Source organism: Triplophysa dalaica, chromosome 2 (assembly GCF_015846415.1).
Source record: "Triplophysa dalaica isolate WHDGS20190420 chromosome 2, ASM1584641v1, whole genome shotgun sequence".
Classification (NCBI taxonomy): domain Eukaryota; kingdom Metazoa; phylum Chordata; class Actinopteri; order Cypriniformes; family Nemacheilidae; genus Triplophysa; species Triplophysa dalaica.
Window position 1 is genome coordinate 8,191,767 of NC_079543.1, and position 16,053 is coordinate 8,207,819.

At 41.8% G+C, this 16,053-nt stretch overlaps 1 protein-coding gene across 1 annotated transcript in view; it reads left to right on the plus strand.

Moving 5' to 3' along the window:
- Positions 1–16,053, plus strand: part of LOC130436616 (probable serine/threonine-protein kinase clkA) — a 33,051-nt gene that overhangs the window by 12,932 nt on the left and 4,066 nt on the right. The window contains exons 3-4 of the mRNA XM_056767435.1: positions 13,729–14,037; positions 15,169–15,669. Coding sequence (XP_056623413.1) covers positions 13,729–14,037; positions 15,169–15,669 — 810 coding nt within the window. The remainder of the gene's footprint in view (positions 1–13,728; positions 14,038–15,168; positions 15,670–16,053) is intronic.

A 16,053-nucleotide genomic window follows, 5' to 3' on the forward strand; every position in this document is an offset into this window, starting at 1 on the left:
TTGAGCAAGTGTTTAGCAATAAACTAACAATTCTGAAATACATGTAGACTCCACATTATAATGTGCTTTAGACTTCTTTTCCTGGAAGATTACAACAGCTCCACGACAAGGTTTAATAAGTCAGGAGTAGCCTTAATATTTATTATTAATCATGTCTTCAAAATGGTTTCCTGATACACATAATAGGTACAATTACTAACATATGGACAACAGAGACCTGAAGAAGAATAAAAAACGATTCATTTAAAGCAGCTTATGCAGACTGAAATAAGGTGGATCAGGGATGCCAATAGAGGACATAATAAAGCAAGAAAATATTAATATTGAGGTCATTTTAAAATATAAATGTTTATTTCAGTTCAGGTTGCCACAGTCCAAGTGTTAGTTGTTGTTATAGTATTATTGTTTTTTTAATAGTAATAAAATAATTTTGTTTGTCACATGTGTATGTGTTAAATGCATTATATTTAAGTTCTGTATTTTTAATTAAAAGTAAATTTCTCTCTCTCTTTCTGATTAGTTGTGTTTTGTTAGTTAGAATTTCAACTAAATATATAAATATTAAAATATCATATGCATACCTCTCTCTCCCTTTCTCTCTGAATACTGAGTAATATTTATTTATATTGGGAAATATGATCTGTCATTACCGAGACGAATTCCTAACATTCATGTTAGCACTAATCAACACTAACACCCTTTATTGTTAAAAGGAAACATCACCGTCAATCTGATGCTGTATTGCGCGCTGCAGAGATTCGTCACTAAATTACACATGTCACCACACCTTGCAAACGTCAACACACCTTTAATATATGACAAGCCAAACGTAGCACCTGTTAGTCTTTTAACGTCTGAGCTTAACACAGCGCATATCGTATTACAAGGAATATAATACCAGTTGCTGTACATGGTTATGACTTTAAAGAGGATGAGAAGGTAAGTTACTGAATTAATAACAAATTTAGAAATATCAAAAATGAATAGCAAATAGTTGAGTTTTACCATAAATAATTAACAACTTCACAGTCGCTTTTAAAATTTGCAGCATCCTGCTTTTTATCTTAGAATTTTCTACACTGATAAGCAAGTTTATTCAACAATTTATTATTTATTCTTCATCGAATGAACAAGCAATAATTAATGCCAAGTTTTAAATTAATTCACGCGGCTTTATTTATTATCAACAGTGTTACTTAGATAAGATGCTACAGTTTAAAGCCAGTGACACTTGTATTTTACAAGCAATAAGTTAATTATATTAGCTGCAGTAGGCTAATAAACAATCAGAATCAAAGCTATTTTCAAAACAAGCAAACATAAAATGTGGCCAATGGTTTCCCAATTAACAAATTAAGAAGAAACTTTTATGAAAAGAAAATTAAACAAATGTAATTCAATTCAAGTTTATTTATACAGCGCTGTTCAAAATGTGCATTGTTCCAAAGCAGCTTTATAGGAGCAAATAAGAAAAAAACACAGAAAGGAAAAACACAGCACAGTGCTTGGTGTTCTTAGAACAAGAAATATCATTATAAATAATATCTAATAAATAAATAATGAACTAAATAAATGCAGTCTCCTGGTGAGCATGCCAACACTGCCCTGCTGTGGCGAGGAACCCAAACTCCAATGATTGATTAATGGAGAAAAAAAAACTCATTTTTTTCATATTTACTATTTAAGTAATGTTATAAGTCTATTTGTATCAATGGATCATTCTCCATTTTTCAAGACCAAATGACACCAAATAAACAGTATGAACTGTTTAAACAAACTTATCATTATCATGATTATTATGTACACAGTCTGCAAAATTTGGGTTAAGTGTTTTTTTATTCATTTTAAACAATACTCTGCAGTCTGTGCTACCAATTGGCCTAGATTTACAAGATATTACAGGCAAATTTCTTAGCCAGTTAATTGCAGTTATATTGAAATCATTTTTAAAAGAAGTGTGCGCCCCTATTTTAGTTTTCACACTTGCGATAATTGCGAAAAATCTGCTTCTGTTCTAATTATTTGCTATGATAATACATTTTACACTCACCTAAAGGATTGTTAGGAACACCATACTAATACTGTGTTTGACCCCCTTTCGCCTTCAGAAGTGCCTTAATTCTACGTGGCATTGATTCAACAAGGTGCTGAAAGCATTCTTTAGAAATGTTGGCCCATATTGATAGGATAGCATCTTGCAGTTGATGGAGATTTGTGGGATGCACTAAGCTCCCGTTCCATCACATCCCAAAGATGCTCTATTGGGTTGAGATCTGGTGACTGTGGGGGCCATTTTAGTACAGTGAACTCATTGTCATGTTCAAGAAACCAATTTGAAATGATTCGAGCTTTGTGACATGGTGCATTATCCTGCCGGAAGAAGCCATCAGAGGATGGGTACATGGTGGTCATAAAGGGATGGACATGGTCAGAAACAATGCTCAGGTAGGCCGTGGCATTTAAACGTTGCCCAATTGGCACTAAGGGGCCTAAAGTGTGCCAAAAAACATCCCCCACACCATTACACCACCACCATAATTGCATTAATGAGAAATTGAACAGATGTTCCTAATAATCCTTTAGGTGATTGTATATAGCCTATGGTGTTGCTATAAATCTGAAAATTGTTAGTCTATCGTTTTGTTTTTATACCTGTTTTAAATGCATAATCTTTGTCTTGATCAGAAAGATGACGAGCATATTGCAAGATTTTGTTTGTTAGAAAAATGAAAATAACTGAATGTATTTTCTTTTATTAGTTATTTTCTATCTAAGCATGATGGCAGTAAGAGAATTTTACTCTCCTTATGTAAGTATATAAAAGTAAAAATGTATTAATGAGGTTATAAGAGGGATTTTTTTCAGTGCTACAAACATTGTTCAACTGTAATAAACAGTTTATAAGAATTTTGTTTCCTTTGACAGTGTGCTTGTGGTGCACAGTTCTATCTGCAACAGCATTCGAGTAAGTACATTTACAATTGATTCTTTGTATTCTCAATCATGTCCATCAAACATATAGTAATAGTATTTTTAATTTCATAAAGTTAATTTATGACACATTATTATTTCTGAAGAACATCCTGTCACAAATTATTTTGTAAAAACTAAATGCAAATTGTATGTTCAAATACTGTATGGCTTAAGAAGGGTATTTGTCTACATATCCTACTATTCAAAGGTTTATAAAGTCACTTGACTGAAATTATTTTTATGAATTTGGTCGGGTTTTTATGACAGTTTGCTACAACAATGTTTCCCTTGTGCGAAAGCCCATGAAGTGCCCAAAAAATCAATAATTCTCTCTGTTCAGAACAAGTACAGTACCATCCAAATCAACAGGAGAAAGCACAACTATTCCTTCAACAACTCCAACCACTCCAGAAACAACACCCACAACTGCAACATCGAGTACATCTCCACCCACAACAACAGCTGTGACAAGAGAAAGCACAACAATTATCTCAACAACTCCAACCACTCCAGAAACAACAACCATAACTACACCACATACAATAACAGCTGTGACTACAGAAAGTACAACAGTTTCCTCAACAACTCCAACAACCCCAGAAACAACAACTGCATCATCAAGTACAGCTCCACCCACAACAACAGCTGTGACTACAGAAAGCACAACAGTATCCTCAACAACTCCAACCACTCCAGAAATAACAACCACAACCATAACATCAAGTACAACTCTACCTTCAACAACAGCTGCGACTACAGAAAGCGCAACAGTTTCCTCAACAACTCCAACAACCCCAGACACAACAACTGAATCATCAAGTACAGCTCCACCCACAACAACAGCTGTGACTACAGAAAGCACAACAATTTCCTCAACAACTCCAACCACTCCAGAAACAACAACCATAACATCAAGTACAACTCCACCTACAACAACAGCTGTGACAACAGAAAGCACAACAATTTCCTCCACAACTCCAACCACTCCAGAAACAACAACTGCATCATCAAGTACAGCTCCACCCACAACAACAGCTGTGACTACAGAAAGCACAACAATTTCCTCAACAACACCAACCACTCCAAAAACAACAACTGCAGCATCAAGTACGACTCCACCCAAAACAACAGCTGTGACAACAGAAAGCACAACAGTTACCGTAACAACTCCAACCACTCCAGAAACAACAACTGAATCATCAAGTACAGCTCCACCCACAACAACAGCTGTGACTACAGAAAGCACAACATTTTCCTCAACAACTCCAACCACTCCAGAAACAACAACCAAAACATCAAGTATAGCTCCACCCACAACAACAGCTGTGACTACAGAAAGCACAACAGTTTCCTCTACAACTCCAACAACCCCAGAAACAAAAACTGCATCATCAAGTACAGCTCCACCCACAACAACAGCTGTGACTACAGAAAGCACAACAATTTCCTCAACAACTCCCACCACTCCAGAATCAACAACAACAACCATACCATCAAGTACAACCCCACCTACAACAACAGCTGTGACTACAAAAAGCACAACAATTTCCTCAACAACTCCGACCACTCCAGAAACAACAACCATAACATCAAGTACAACTCCACCCACAACAACAGCTGTGACAACAGAGAGCACAACAATTTCCTCAACAACTCCACCCACTCCAGAAACAACAACTACATCATCAAGTACAGCTCCACCCGGAACAACAGCTGTGACAACAGAAAGCACAACAATTTCCTCAACAACTCCACCCACTCCAGAAACAACTACGCCACCCACAACAACAGCAGTGACTACAGAAAGCACAACAATTTCCTCAACAACTCCAACCACTCCAGAAACAACGACTGCAGCATCAAGTACGACTCCGCCCACAACAACATCTGTAACTACAGAAAGCACAACAATTTCCATAACAGCTCCAACCACTCCAGAAACAACAACTACACAATCAAGTATCAATCAACCCACAACAACAGCTGGGACAACAGAAAGCACAACAGTTTCCTCAACAACTCCAACCACTACAGAAACAACAACTGAATCATCAAGTACAGCTCCACCCACAACAACAGCTGTGACTACAGAAAGCACAACATTTTCCTCAACAACTCCAACCACTCCAGAAACAACAACCAAAACATCAAGTATAGCTCCATCCACAACAACAGCTGTGACTACAGAAAGCACAACAGTTTCCTCTACAACTCCAACAACCCCAGAAACAAAAACTGCATCATCAAGTACAGCTCCACCCACAACAACAGCTGTGACTACAGAAAGCACAACAATTTCCTCAACAACTCCCACCACTCCAGAATCAACAACAACAACCATACCATCAAGTACAACCCCACCTACAACAACAGCTGTGACTACAGAAAGCACAACAATTTCCTCAACAACTCCGACCACTCCAGAAACAACAACCATAACATCAAGTACAACTCCACCCACAACAACAGCTGTGACAACAGAAAGCACAACAATTTCCTCAACAACTCCACCCACTCCAGAAACAACAACTACATCATCAAGTACAGCTCCACCCGGAACAACAGCTGTGACAACAGAAAGCACAACAATTTCCATAACAGCTCCAACCACTCCAGAAACAACAACTACACAATCAAGTATCAATCAACCCACAACAACAGCTGGGACTACAGAAAGCACAACAGATATCGCAACAACTTCAACCACCCCAGAAACAACAACTGCATCATCGAGTACAGCTCCACCCACAACAACAGCTGTGACTACAGAAAGCACAACAGTTTCCTCTTCAACTCCAACAACCCCAGAAACAACAACTGCATCATCAAGTACAGCTCCACCCACAACAACAGCTGTGAGTACAGAAAGCACAACAATGTCCTCAACAACTCTAACCACTCCAGATACAACAACCATAACATCAAGTACAGCTCCACCGACAACAACAGCTGTGACTACAGAAAGCACAACAGTTTCCTCAACAACTCCAGAAACAACAACCACAACCATAAAATCAAGTACAGCTCCCCCCACAACAACATCTGTGACTACGGAAAGTACAACAATTTCCTCAACCACTCCAACCACTCCAGAAACAACAGCCACAACCATAACATCAAGTACAGCTCCACCCACAACAACAGCTGTGACTACAGAAAGCACAACAATTTCCTCAACAACTTCAACCACTCCAGAAACAACAACTGCAGCATCAAGTACGACTCCACCCACAACAGCAGCTGTGACTACAGAAAGCACAACAGCTTCCTCAACAACTCCAACAACCCCAGAAGCAACAACTGAATCATCAAGTACAGCTCCACCCACAACAAATGCTGTGACTACGAAAAGCACAACAGTTATCTCAACAACTCCAACCACTCCAGAAACAACAACCATAACATCAAGTACAGCTCCACCCACAACAACAGCTGTGACTACAGAAAGCACAACAGTATCCTCAACAACTCCAACCACTCCATTAACAACAACCACAACCATAACATCAAGTACAGCTCCACCCACAACAACAGCTGTGACTACAGAAAGCACAACAGTATCCTCAACAACTCCAACCAGTCCAGTAACAACAACCACAACCATAACATCAAGTACAGCTCCCCCCACAACAACATCTGTAACTACAGAAAGCACAACAATTTCCATATCAGCTCCAACCACTCAAGAAACCACAACATCAAGTACAACTCCACCCAAAACAACAGCTGTGACTACAGAAAGCACAACAATTATCTCAACAACTCCAACCACCCTAGAAACAACAACTGCATCATCAAGTACAGCTCCACCCACAACAACAGCTTTGACTACAGAAAGCACAACAATTTCCTCAACAACTCCAACCACTCCAGATACAACAACCATAACATCAAGTACAGCTCCACCCACAACAACAGCTGTGACTACAGAAAGCACAACAGTTTCCGCAACAACTCCAGAAACAACAACCACAACCATAAAATCAAGTACAGCTCCCCCCACAACAACATCTGTGACTACAGAAAGCACAACAGTTTCCTCAACAACTCCAACAACCCCAGAAACCACAACTGAATCATCAAGTACAGCTTCACCCACAACAACAGCTGTGACTACAGAAAGTACAACAATTTCCTCAACAACTCCAACCACTCCAGAAACAACAGCCACAACCATAACATCAAGTACAGCTCCACCCACAACAACAGCTGTGACTACAGAAAGCACAACAATTTCCTCAACAACTCCAACATCTCCAGAAACAACAACTGCAGCATCAAGTACGACTCCACCCACAACAACAGCGGTGACTACAGAAAGCACAACATTTACCTTAACAACTCCAACAACTTCAGAAACAACAACCATAACATCAAGTACAGCTCCACCCACAACAACATCTGTAACTACAGAAAGCACAACAATTTCCTCAACAACTCCAACCACTCCAGAAACAACAGCCACAACCATAACATCAAGTACAGCTCCACCCACAACAACAGCTGTGACTACAGAAGGCACAACAATTTCCTCAACAACTCCAACATCTCCAGAAACAACAACTGCAGCATCAAGTACGACTTCACCCACAACAACAGCTGTGACTACAGAAAGCACAACAGTTTCCTCAACAACACCAACCACTTCAGAAACAACAACTGCAGCATCAAGTACAGCTCCACCCACAACAACACCTGTTACTACAGAAAGCACAACAATTATCTCAAAAACTACAACCACCCTAGAAACAACAACTGCATCATCAAGTACAGCTCCACCCACAACAACAGCTGTGACTACAGAAAGCACAACAGTTTCGGCAACAACTCCAGAAACAACAACCACAACCATAAAATCAAGAACAGCTCCCCCCACAACAACATCTGTGACTACGGAAAGTACAACAATTTCCTCAACCACTCCAACCACTCCAGAAACAACAGCCACAACCATAACATCAAGTACAGCTCCACCCACAACGACAGCTGTGACTACAGAAAGCACAACAATTTCCTCAACAACTTTAACCACTCCAGAAACAACAACTGCAGCATCAAGTACGACTCCACCCACAACAGCAGCTGTGACTACAGAAAGCACAACAGTTTCCTCAACAACTCCAACAACCCCAGAAACCACAACTGAATCATCAAGTACAGCTACACCCACAACAACAGCTCTGACTAGAGACAGTACAACAATTTCCTCAACAACTCTAACCACTCCAGATACAACAACCATAACATCAAGTACAGCTCCACCGACAACAACAGCTGTGACTACAGAAAGCACAACAGTTTCCTCAACAACTCCAGAAACAACAACCACAACCATAAAATCAAGTACAGCTCCACCCACAACAACAGCTGTGACTACAGAAAGCACAACAGTTTCGGCAACAACTCCAGAAACAACAACCACAACCATAAAATCAAGTACAGCTCCCCCCACAACAACATCTGTGACTACGGAAAGTACAACAATTTCCTCAACCACTCCAACCACTCCAGAAACAACAGCCACAACCATAACATCAAGTACAGCTCCACCCACAACAACAGCTGTGACTACAGAAAGCACAACAATTTCCTCAACAACTTCAACCACTCCAGAAACAACAACTGCAGCATCAAGTACGACTCCACCCACAACAGCAGCTGTGACTACAGAAAGCACAACAGTTTCCTCAACAACTCCAACAACCCCAGAAGCAACAACTGAATCATCAAGTACAGCTCCACCCACAACAAATGCTGTGAGTACAGAAAGCACAACAGTTTCCTCAACAACTCCAACCACTCCAGTAACAACAACCACAACCATAACATCAAGTACAGCTCCACTCACAACAACAGCTGTGACAAGAGAAAGCACAACAATTATCTCAACAACTCCAACAACCCCAGAAACAACAACCACAACCATAACATCAAGTACAGCTCCACCCACAACAACAGCTGTGACTACAGAAAGCACAACAGTTACCTCAACAACTCCAACCACTCCAGAAAAAACAACCATAACATCAAGTACAGCTCCACCCACAACAACAGCTGTGACTACAGAAAGCACAACAGTTTCCTCAACAACTCCAACCACTCCAGTAACAACAACCACAACCATAACATCAAGTACAGCTCCACCGACAACAACAGCTGTGACTAGAGAAAGTACAACAATTTCCTCAACAACTCTAACCACTCCAGATACAACAACCATAACATCAAGTACAGCTCCACCGACAACAACAGCTGTGACTACAGAAAGCACAACAGTTTCCTCAACAACTCCAGAAACAACAACCACAACCATAAAATCAAGTACAGCTCCCCCCACAAAAACATCTGTGACTGCGGAAAGTACAACAATTTCCTCAACCACTCCAACCACTCCAGAAACAACAGCCACAACCATAACATCAAGTACAGCTCCACCCACAACAACAGCTGTGACTACAGAAAGCACAACAATTTCCTCAACAACTTCAACCACTCCAGAAACAACAACTACAGCATCAAGTACGATTCCACCCACAACAACAGCTGTGACTACAGAAAGCACAACAGTTTCCTCAACAACTCCAACAACCCCAGAAGCAACAACTGAATCATCAAGTACAGCTCCACCCACAACACATGCTGTGACTACAGAAAGCACAACAGTTTCCTCAACAACTCCAACCACTCCAGTAACAACAACCACAACCATAACATCAAGTACAGCTCCACCCACAACAACAGCTGTGACAAGAGAAAGCACAACAATTATCTCAACAACTCCAACAACCCCAGAAACAACAACCACAACCATAACATCAAGTACAGCTCCACCCACAACAACAGCTGTGACTACAGAAAGCACAACAGTTACCTCAACAACTCCAACCACTCCAGAAATAACAACCATAACATCAAGTACAGCTCCACCCACAACAACAGCTGTGACTACAGAAAGCACAACAGTTTCCTCAACAACTCCAACCACTCCAGTAACAACAACCACAACCATAACATCAAGTACAGCTCCACCCACAACAACAGCTGTGACTACAGAAAGCACAACAGTTTCCTCAACAACTCCAACCACTCCAGTAACAACAACCACAACCATAACATCAAGTACAGCTCCCCCCACAACAACATCTGTAACTACAGAAAGCACAACAATTTCCATATCAGCTCCAACCACTCCAGAAACCACAACCACAACATCAAGTACAACTCCACCCAAAACAACAGCTGTGACTACAGAAAGCACAACAATTATCTCAACAACTCCAACAACCCCAGAAGCAACAACTGAATCATCAAGTACAGCTCCACCCACAACAACAGCTGGGACTACAGAAAGCACAACAACTATCGCAACAACTCCAACCACCCCAGAAACAACAACTGCATCATCGAGTACAACTCTAACAACAACAACAACTGTGACTACAGAAAGCACAACAGTTTCCTCAACAACTCCAACAACCCCAGAAACAACAACCATAACATCAAGTACAGCTCCACCCACAACAACAGCTGTGACTACAGAAAGCACAACAGTTTCCTCAACAACTCCAACCACTCCAGAAACAACAGCCACAACCATAACATCAAGTACAGCTCCACCCACAACAAAAGCTGTGACTACAGAAAGCACAACAATTTCCTCAACAACTCCAACATCTCCAGAAACAACAACTGCAGCATCAAGTACGACTCCACCCACAACAACAGCTGTGACTACAGAAAGCACAACAGTTACCTTAACAACTCCAACCACTTCAAAAACAACAACCATAACATCAAGTACAGCTCCACCCACAACAACATCTGTAACTACAGAAAGCACAACAATTTCCTCAACAACTCCAACCACTCCAGAAACAACAACCACAACCATAACATCAAGTACAGCTCCACCCACAACAACAGCTGTGACTGCAGAAAGCACAACAATTTCCTCAACAACTCCAACATCTCCAGAAACAACAACTGCAGCATCAAGTACGACTCCACCCACAACAACAGCTGTGACTACAGAAAGCACAACAATTTCCTTAACAACACCAACCACCTCAGAAACAACAACTGCAGCATCAAGTACGACTCCGCCCACAACAACATCTGTAACTACAGAAAGCACAACAATTTCCATTTCAGCTTCAACCACTCCAGAAACCACAACCACAACATCAAGTACAACTCCACCCAAAACAACAGCTGTGACTACAGAAAGCACAACAATTATCTCAACAACTCCAACAACCCCAGAAGCAACAACTGAATCATCAAGTACAGCTCCACCAACAACAAATGCTGTGACAACAGAAAGCACAACAGTTACCTCAACAACTCCAACCACTCCAGAAACAACAACCATAACATCAAGTACAGCTCCACCCACAACAACAGCTGTGACTACAGAAAGCACAACAGTTTCGTCAACAACTCCAACCAGTCCAGTAACAACAACCACAACCATAACATCAAGTGCAGCTCCCCCCACAACAACATCTCAAACTACAGAAAGCACAACAATTTCCATATCAGTTCCAACCACTCCAGAAACCACAACATCAAGTACAACTCCACCCAAAACAACAGCTGTGACTACAGAAAGCACAACAATTTCCTCAACAACTCCAACCACCCTAGAAACAACAACTGCATCATCAAGTACAGCTCCACCCAAAACAACAGCTGTGACTACAGAAAACACAACAATTACCTCAACAAATCCAACCACCCTAGAAACAACAACTGCATCATCAAGTACAGCTCCACCCACAACAACAGCTGTGACTACAGAAAGGACAACAGTTTCCTCAACAACTCCAACAACCCCAGAAACAACAGCTGAGTCATCAAGTACAGCTCCACCCACAACAACAGATGTGACTACAGAAAGCACAACAGTTTCCTCAACAACTCCAACAACCCCAGAAACAACAGCTGAGTCATCAAGTACAGCTCCACCCACAACAACAGCTGTGACTACAGAAAGCACAACAGTTTCCTCAACAACTCCAACAACCCCAGAAACAACAGCTGAGTCATCAAGTACAGCTCCACCCACAACAACAGCTGTGACTACAGAAAGGACAACAGTTTCCTCAACAACTCCAACAACCCCAGAAACAACAGCTGAGTCATCAAGTACAGCTCCACCCACAACAACAGCTTTGACTACAGAAAGCACAACAGTTTCCTCAACAACTCCAACCACTCCAGAAACAACAACCATAACATCAAGTACAGCTCCACCCACAACAACAGCTTTGACTACAGAAAGCACAACAGTTACATCAACAACTCCAACCACTCCGGAAACAACAACCATAACATCAAGTACAGCTCCACCCACAACAACAGCTGTGACTACAGAAAGCACAACAGTTTCGTCAACAATTCAAACCAGTCCAGTAACAACAACCACAACCATAACATCAAGTACAGCTCCCCCCACAACAACATCTCAAACTACAGAAAGCACAACAATTTCCTCAACAACTCCAACCACCCTAGAAACAACAATTACATCATCAAGTACAGCTCCACCCAAAACAACAGCTGTGACTACAGAAAACACAACAATTATCTCAACAAATCCAACCACCCTAGAAACAACAACTGCATCATCAAGTACAGCTCCACCCACAACAACAGCTGTGACTACAGAAAGGACAACAGTTTCCTCAACAACTCCAACAACCCCAGAAACAACAGCTGAGTCATCAAGTACAGCTCCACCCACAACAACAGCTGTGACTACAGAAAGCACAACAGTTTCCTCAACAACTCCAACCACTCCAGAAACAACAACCATAATATCAAGTACAGCTCCACCCACAACAACAGCTTTGACTACAGAAAGCACAACAGTTTCCTCAACAACTCCAACCACTCCGGAAACAACAACCATTACATCAAGTGCAGCTGCACCCACAACAACAGCTTTGACTACAGAAAGCACAACAGTTTCCTCAACAACTCCAACCACTCAAGAAACAACAACCATAAGATCAAGTACAGCTCCACCCACAACAACAGCTTTGACTACAGAAAGCACAACAGTTTCCTCAACCACTCCAACAACCCCAGAAACAACAACTGAGTCATCAAGCACAGCTCCACCCAAAACAAAAGCTGTGACTACAGAAAGCACAACAGTTTCCTCAACAACTCCAACAACCCCAGAAACAACAACTGAGTCATCAAGCACAGCTCCACCCACAACAACAGCTGTGACTACAGAAAGCACAACAGTTTCCTCAACAATTCCAACCACTCCAGAAACAACAACCATTACATCAAGTGCAGCTCCACCCACAACAACAGCTGTGACTACAGAAAGCACAACAGTTTCCTCAACAACTCCAACCACTCCAGAAATAACAACCATAACATCAAGCACAGCTCCACCCACAACAGCAGCTGTGACTACAGAAAGCACAACAGTTTCCTCAACAACTCAAACAACCCCAGAAACAACAACTGAATCATCAAGTACAGCTCCACCCACAACAACAACTGTGACTACAGAAAGCACAACAGTTTCCTCAACAACTCCAACAACCCCAGAAACAACAACTGAGTCATTAAGTACAGCTCCACCCACAACAACAGTTGTGACTACAGAAAGCACAACAATTTCCTCAACCACTCCAGAAACAACAACCATAACATCAAGTACAGCTCCCCCAAAAACAACAACTGTGACTACAGAAAGCAAAACAGTTTCCTCAACAACACCAACCACTCCAGAAACAACGACTGCAGCATCAAGTACGACTCCGCCCACAACAACATCTGTAACTACAGAAAGCAAAACAGTTTCCTCAACAACACCAACCACTCCAGAAACAACGACTGCAGCATCAAGTACGTCTCCGCCCACAACAACATCTGTAACTACAGAAAGCACAACAATTTCCACAACAGCTCCAACCACTCTAGAAACCACAACTACACAATCAAGTATCAATCCACCCACAACAACAGCTGGGACTACAGAAAGCACAACAACTATCGCAACAACTCCAACCACCCCAGAAACAACAACTGCATCATCGAGTACAACTCTAACAACAACAACAACTGTGACTACAGAAAGCACAACAGTTTCCTCAACAACTCCAACAACCCCAGAAACAACAACCATAACATCAAGTACAGCTCCACCCACAACAACAGCTGTGACTACAGAAAGCACAACAGTTTCCTCAACAACTCCAACCACTCCAGAAACAACAACCATAACATCAAGAACAGCTCCACCCACAACAACAGCTTTGACTACAGAAAGCACAACAGTTTCCTCAACCACTCCAACAACCCCAGAAACAACAACTGAGTCATCAAGCACAGCTCCACCAACAACAAAAGCTGTGACTACAGAAAGCACAACAGTTTCCTCAACAACTCCAACAACCCCAGAAACAACAACTGAGTCATCAAGCACAGCTCCACCCACAACAACAGCTGTGACTACAGAAAGCACAACAGTTTCCTCAACAACTCCAACCACTCCAGAAACAACAACCATTACATCAAGTGCAGCTCCACCCACAACAACAGCTGTGACTACAGAAAGCACAACAGTTTCCTCAACAACTCCAACAACCCCAGAAACAACAACCATAACATCAAGTACAGCTCCACCCACAACAACAGCTGTGACTACAGAAAGCACAACAGTTTCCTCAACAACTCCAACCACTCCAGAAACAACAACCATAACATCAAGTACAGCTCCACCCACAATAACAGCTTTGACTACAGAAAGCACAACAGTTTCCTCAACCACTCCAACAACCCCAGAAACAACAACTGAGTCATCAAGCACAGCTCCACCCACAACAACAGCTGTGACTACAGAAAGCACAACAGTTTCCTCAACAACTCCAACCACTCCAGAAACAACAACCATTACATCAAGTGCAGCTCCACCCACAACAACAGCTGTGACTACAGAAAGCACAACAGTTTCCTCAACAACTCCAACAACCCCAGAAACAACAACTGAGTCGTTAAGTACAGCTCCACCCACAACAACAGCTGTGACTACAGAAAGCACAACAGTTTCCTCAACAACTCCAACCACTCCAGAAACAACAACCATTACATCAAGTGCAGCTCCACCCACAACAACAGCTGTGACTACAGAAAGCACAACAATTTCCTCAACAACTCCAACCAATCCAGAAACAGCAACCATAACATCAAGTACAGCTCCCCCCACAACAACAACTGTGACTACAGAAAGCAAAACAGTTTCCTCAACAACACCAACCAATCCAGAAACAACGACTGCAGCATCAAGTACGACTCCGCCCACAACAACATCTGTAACTACAGAAAGCAAAACAGTTTCCTCAACAACACCAACCACTCCAGAAACAACGACTGCAGCATCAAGTACGACTCCGCCCACAACAACATCTGTAACTACAGAAAGCACAACAATTTCCACAACAGCTCCAACCACTCTAGAAACCACAACTACACAATCAAGTATCAATCCACCCACAACAACAGCTGGGACTACAGAAAGCACAATAATTATCGCAACAACTCCAACCACCCCAGAAACAACAACTGCATCATCGAGTACAACTCTAACAACAAAAACAGCTGTGACTACAGAAAGCACAACAGTTTCCTCTACAACTCCAACAACCCCAGAAACAACAACTGCATCATCAAGTACAGCTCCACCCAAAACAACAGCTGTGACTTCAGAAAGCATAACAATTTCCTCAACAACTCCAACCACTCCAGAAACAACAGCCACAACCGTAACATCAAGTACAGCTCCACCCACAACAACAGCTGTGACTACAGAAAGCACAACAGTTTCCTCAACAACTCCAACAACCCCAGAAACAACAACTGCAGCATCAAGTACGACTCCACTCACAACAACAGCTGTAACTACAGAAAGCACAACTATTATCTCAACAACTCCAACCACTCCAGAAACAACAACCATTACATCAAGTGCAGCTCCACCCACAACAAAAGCTGTGACTACAGAAAGCACAACAGTTTCCTCAACAACTCCAACAACCCCAGAAACAACAACTGAGT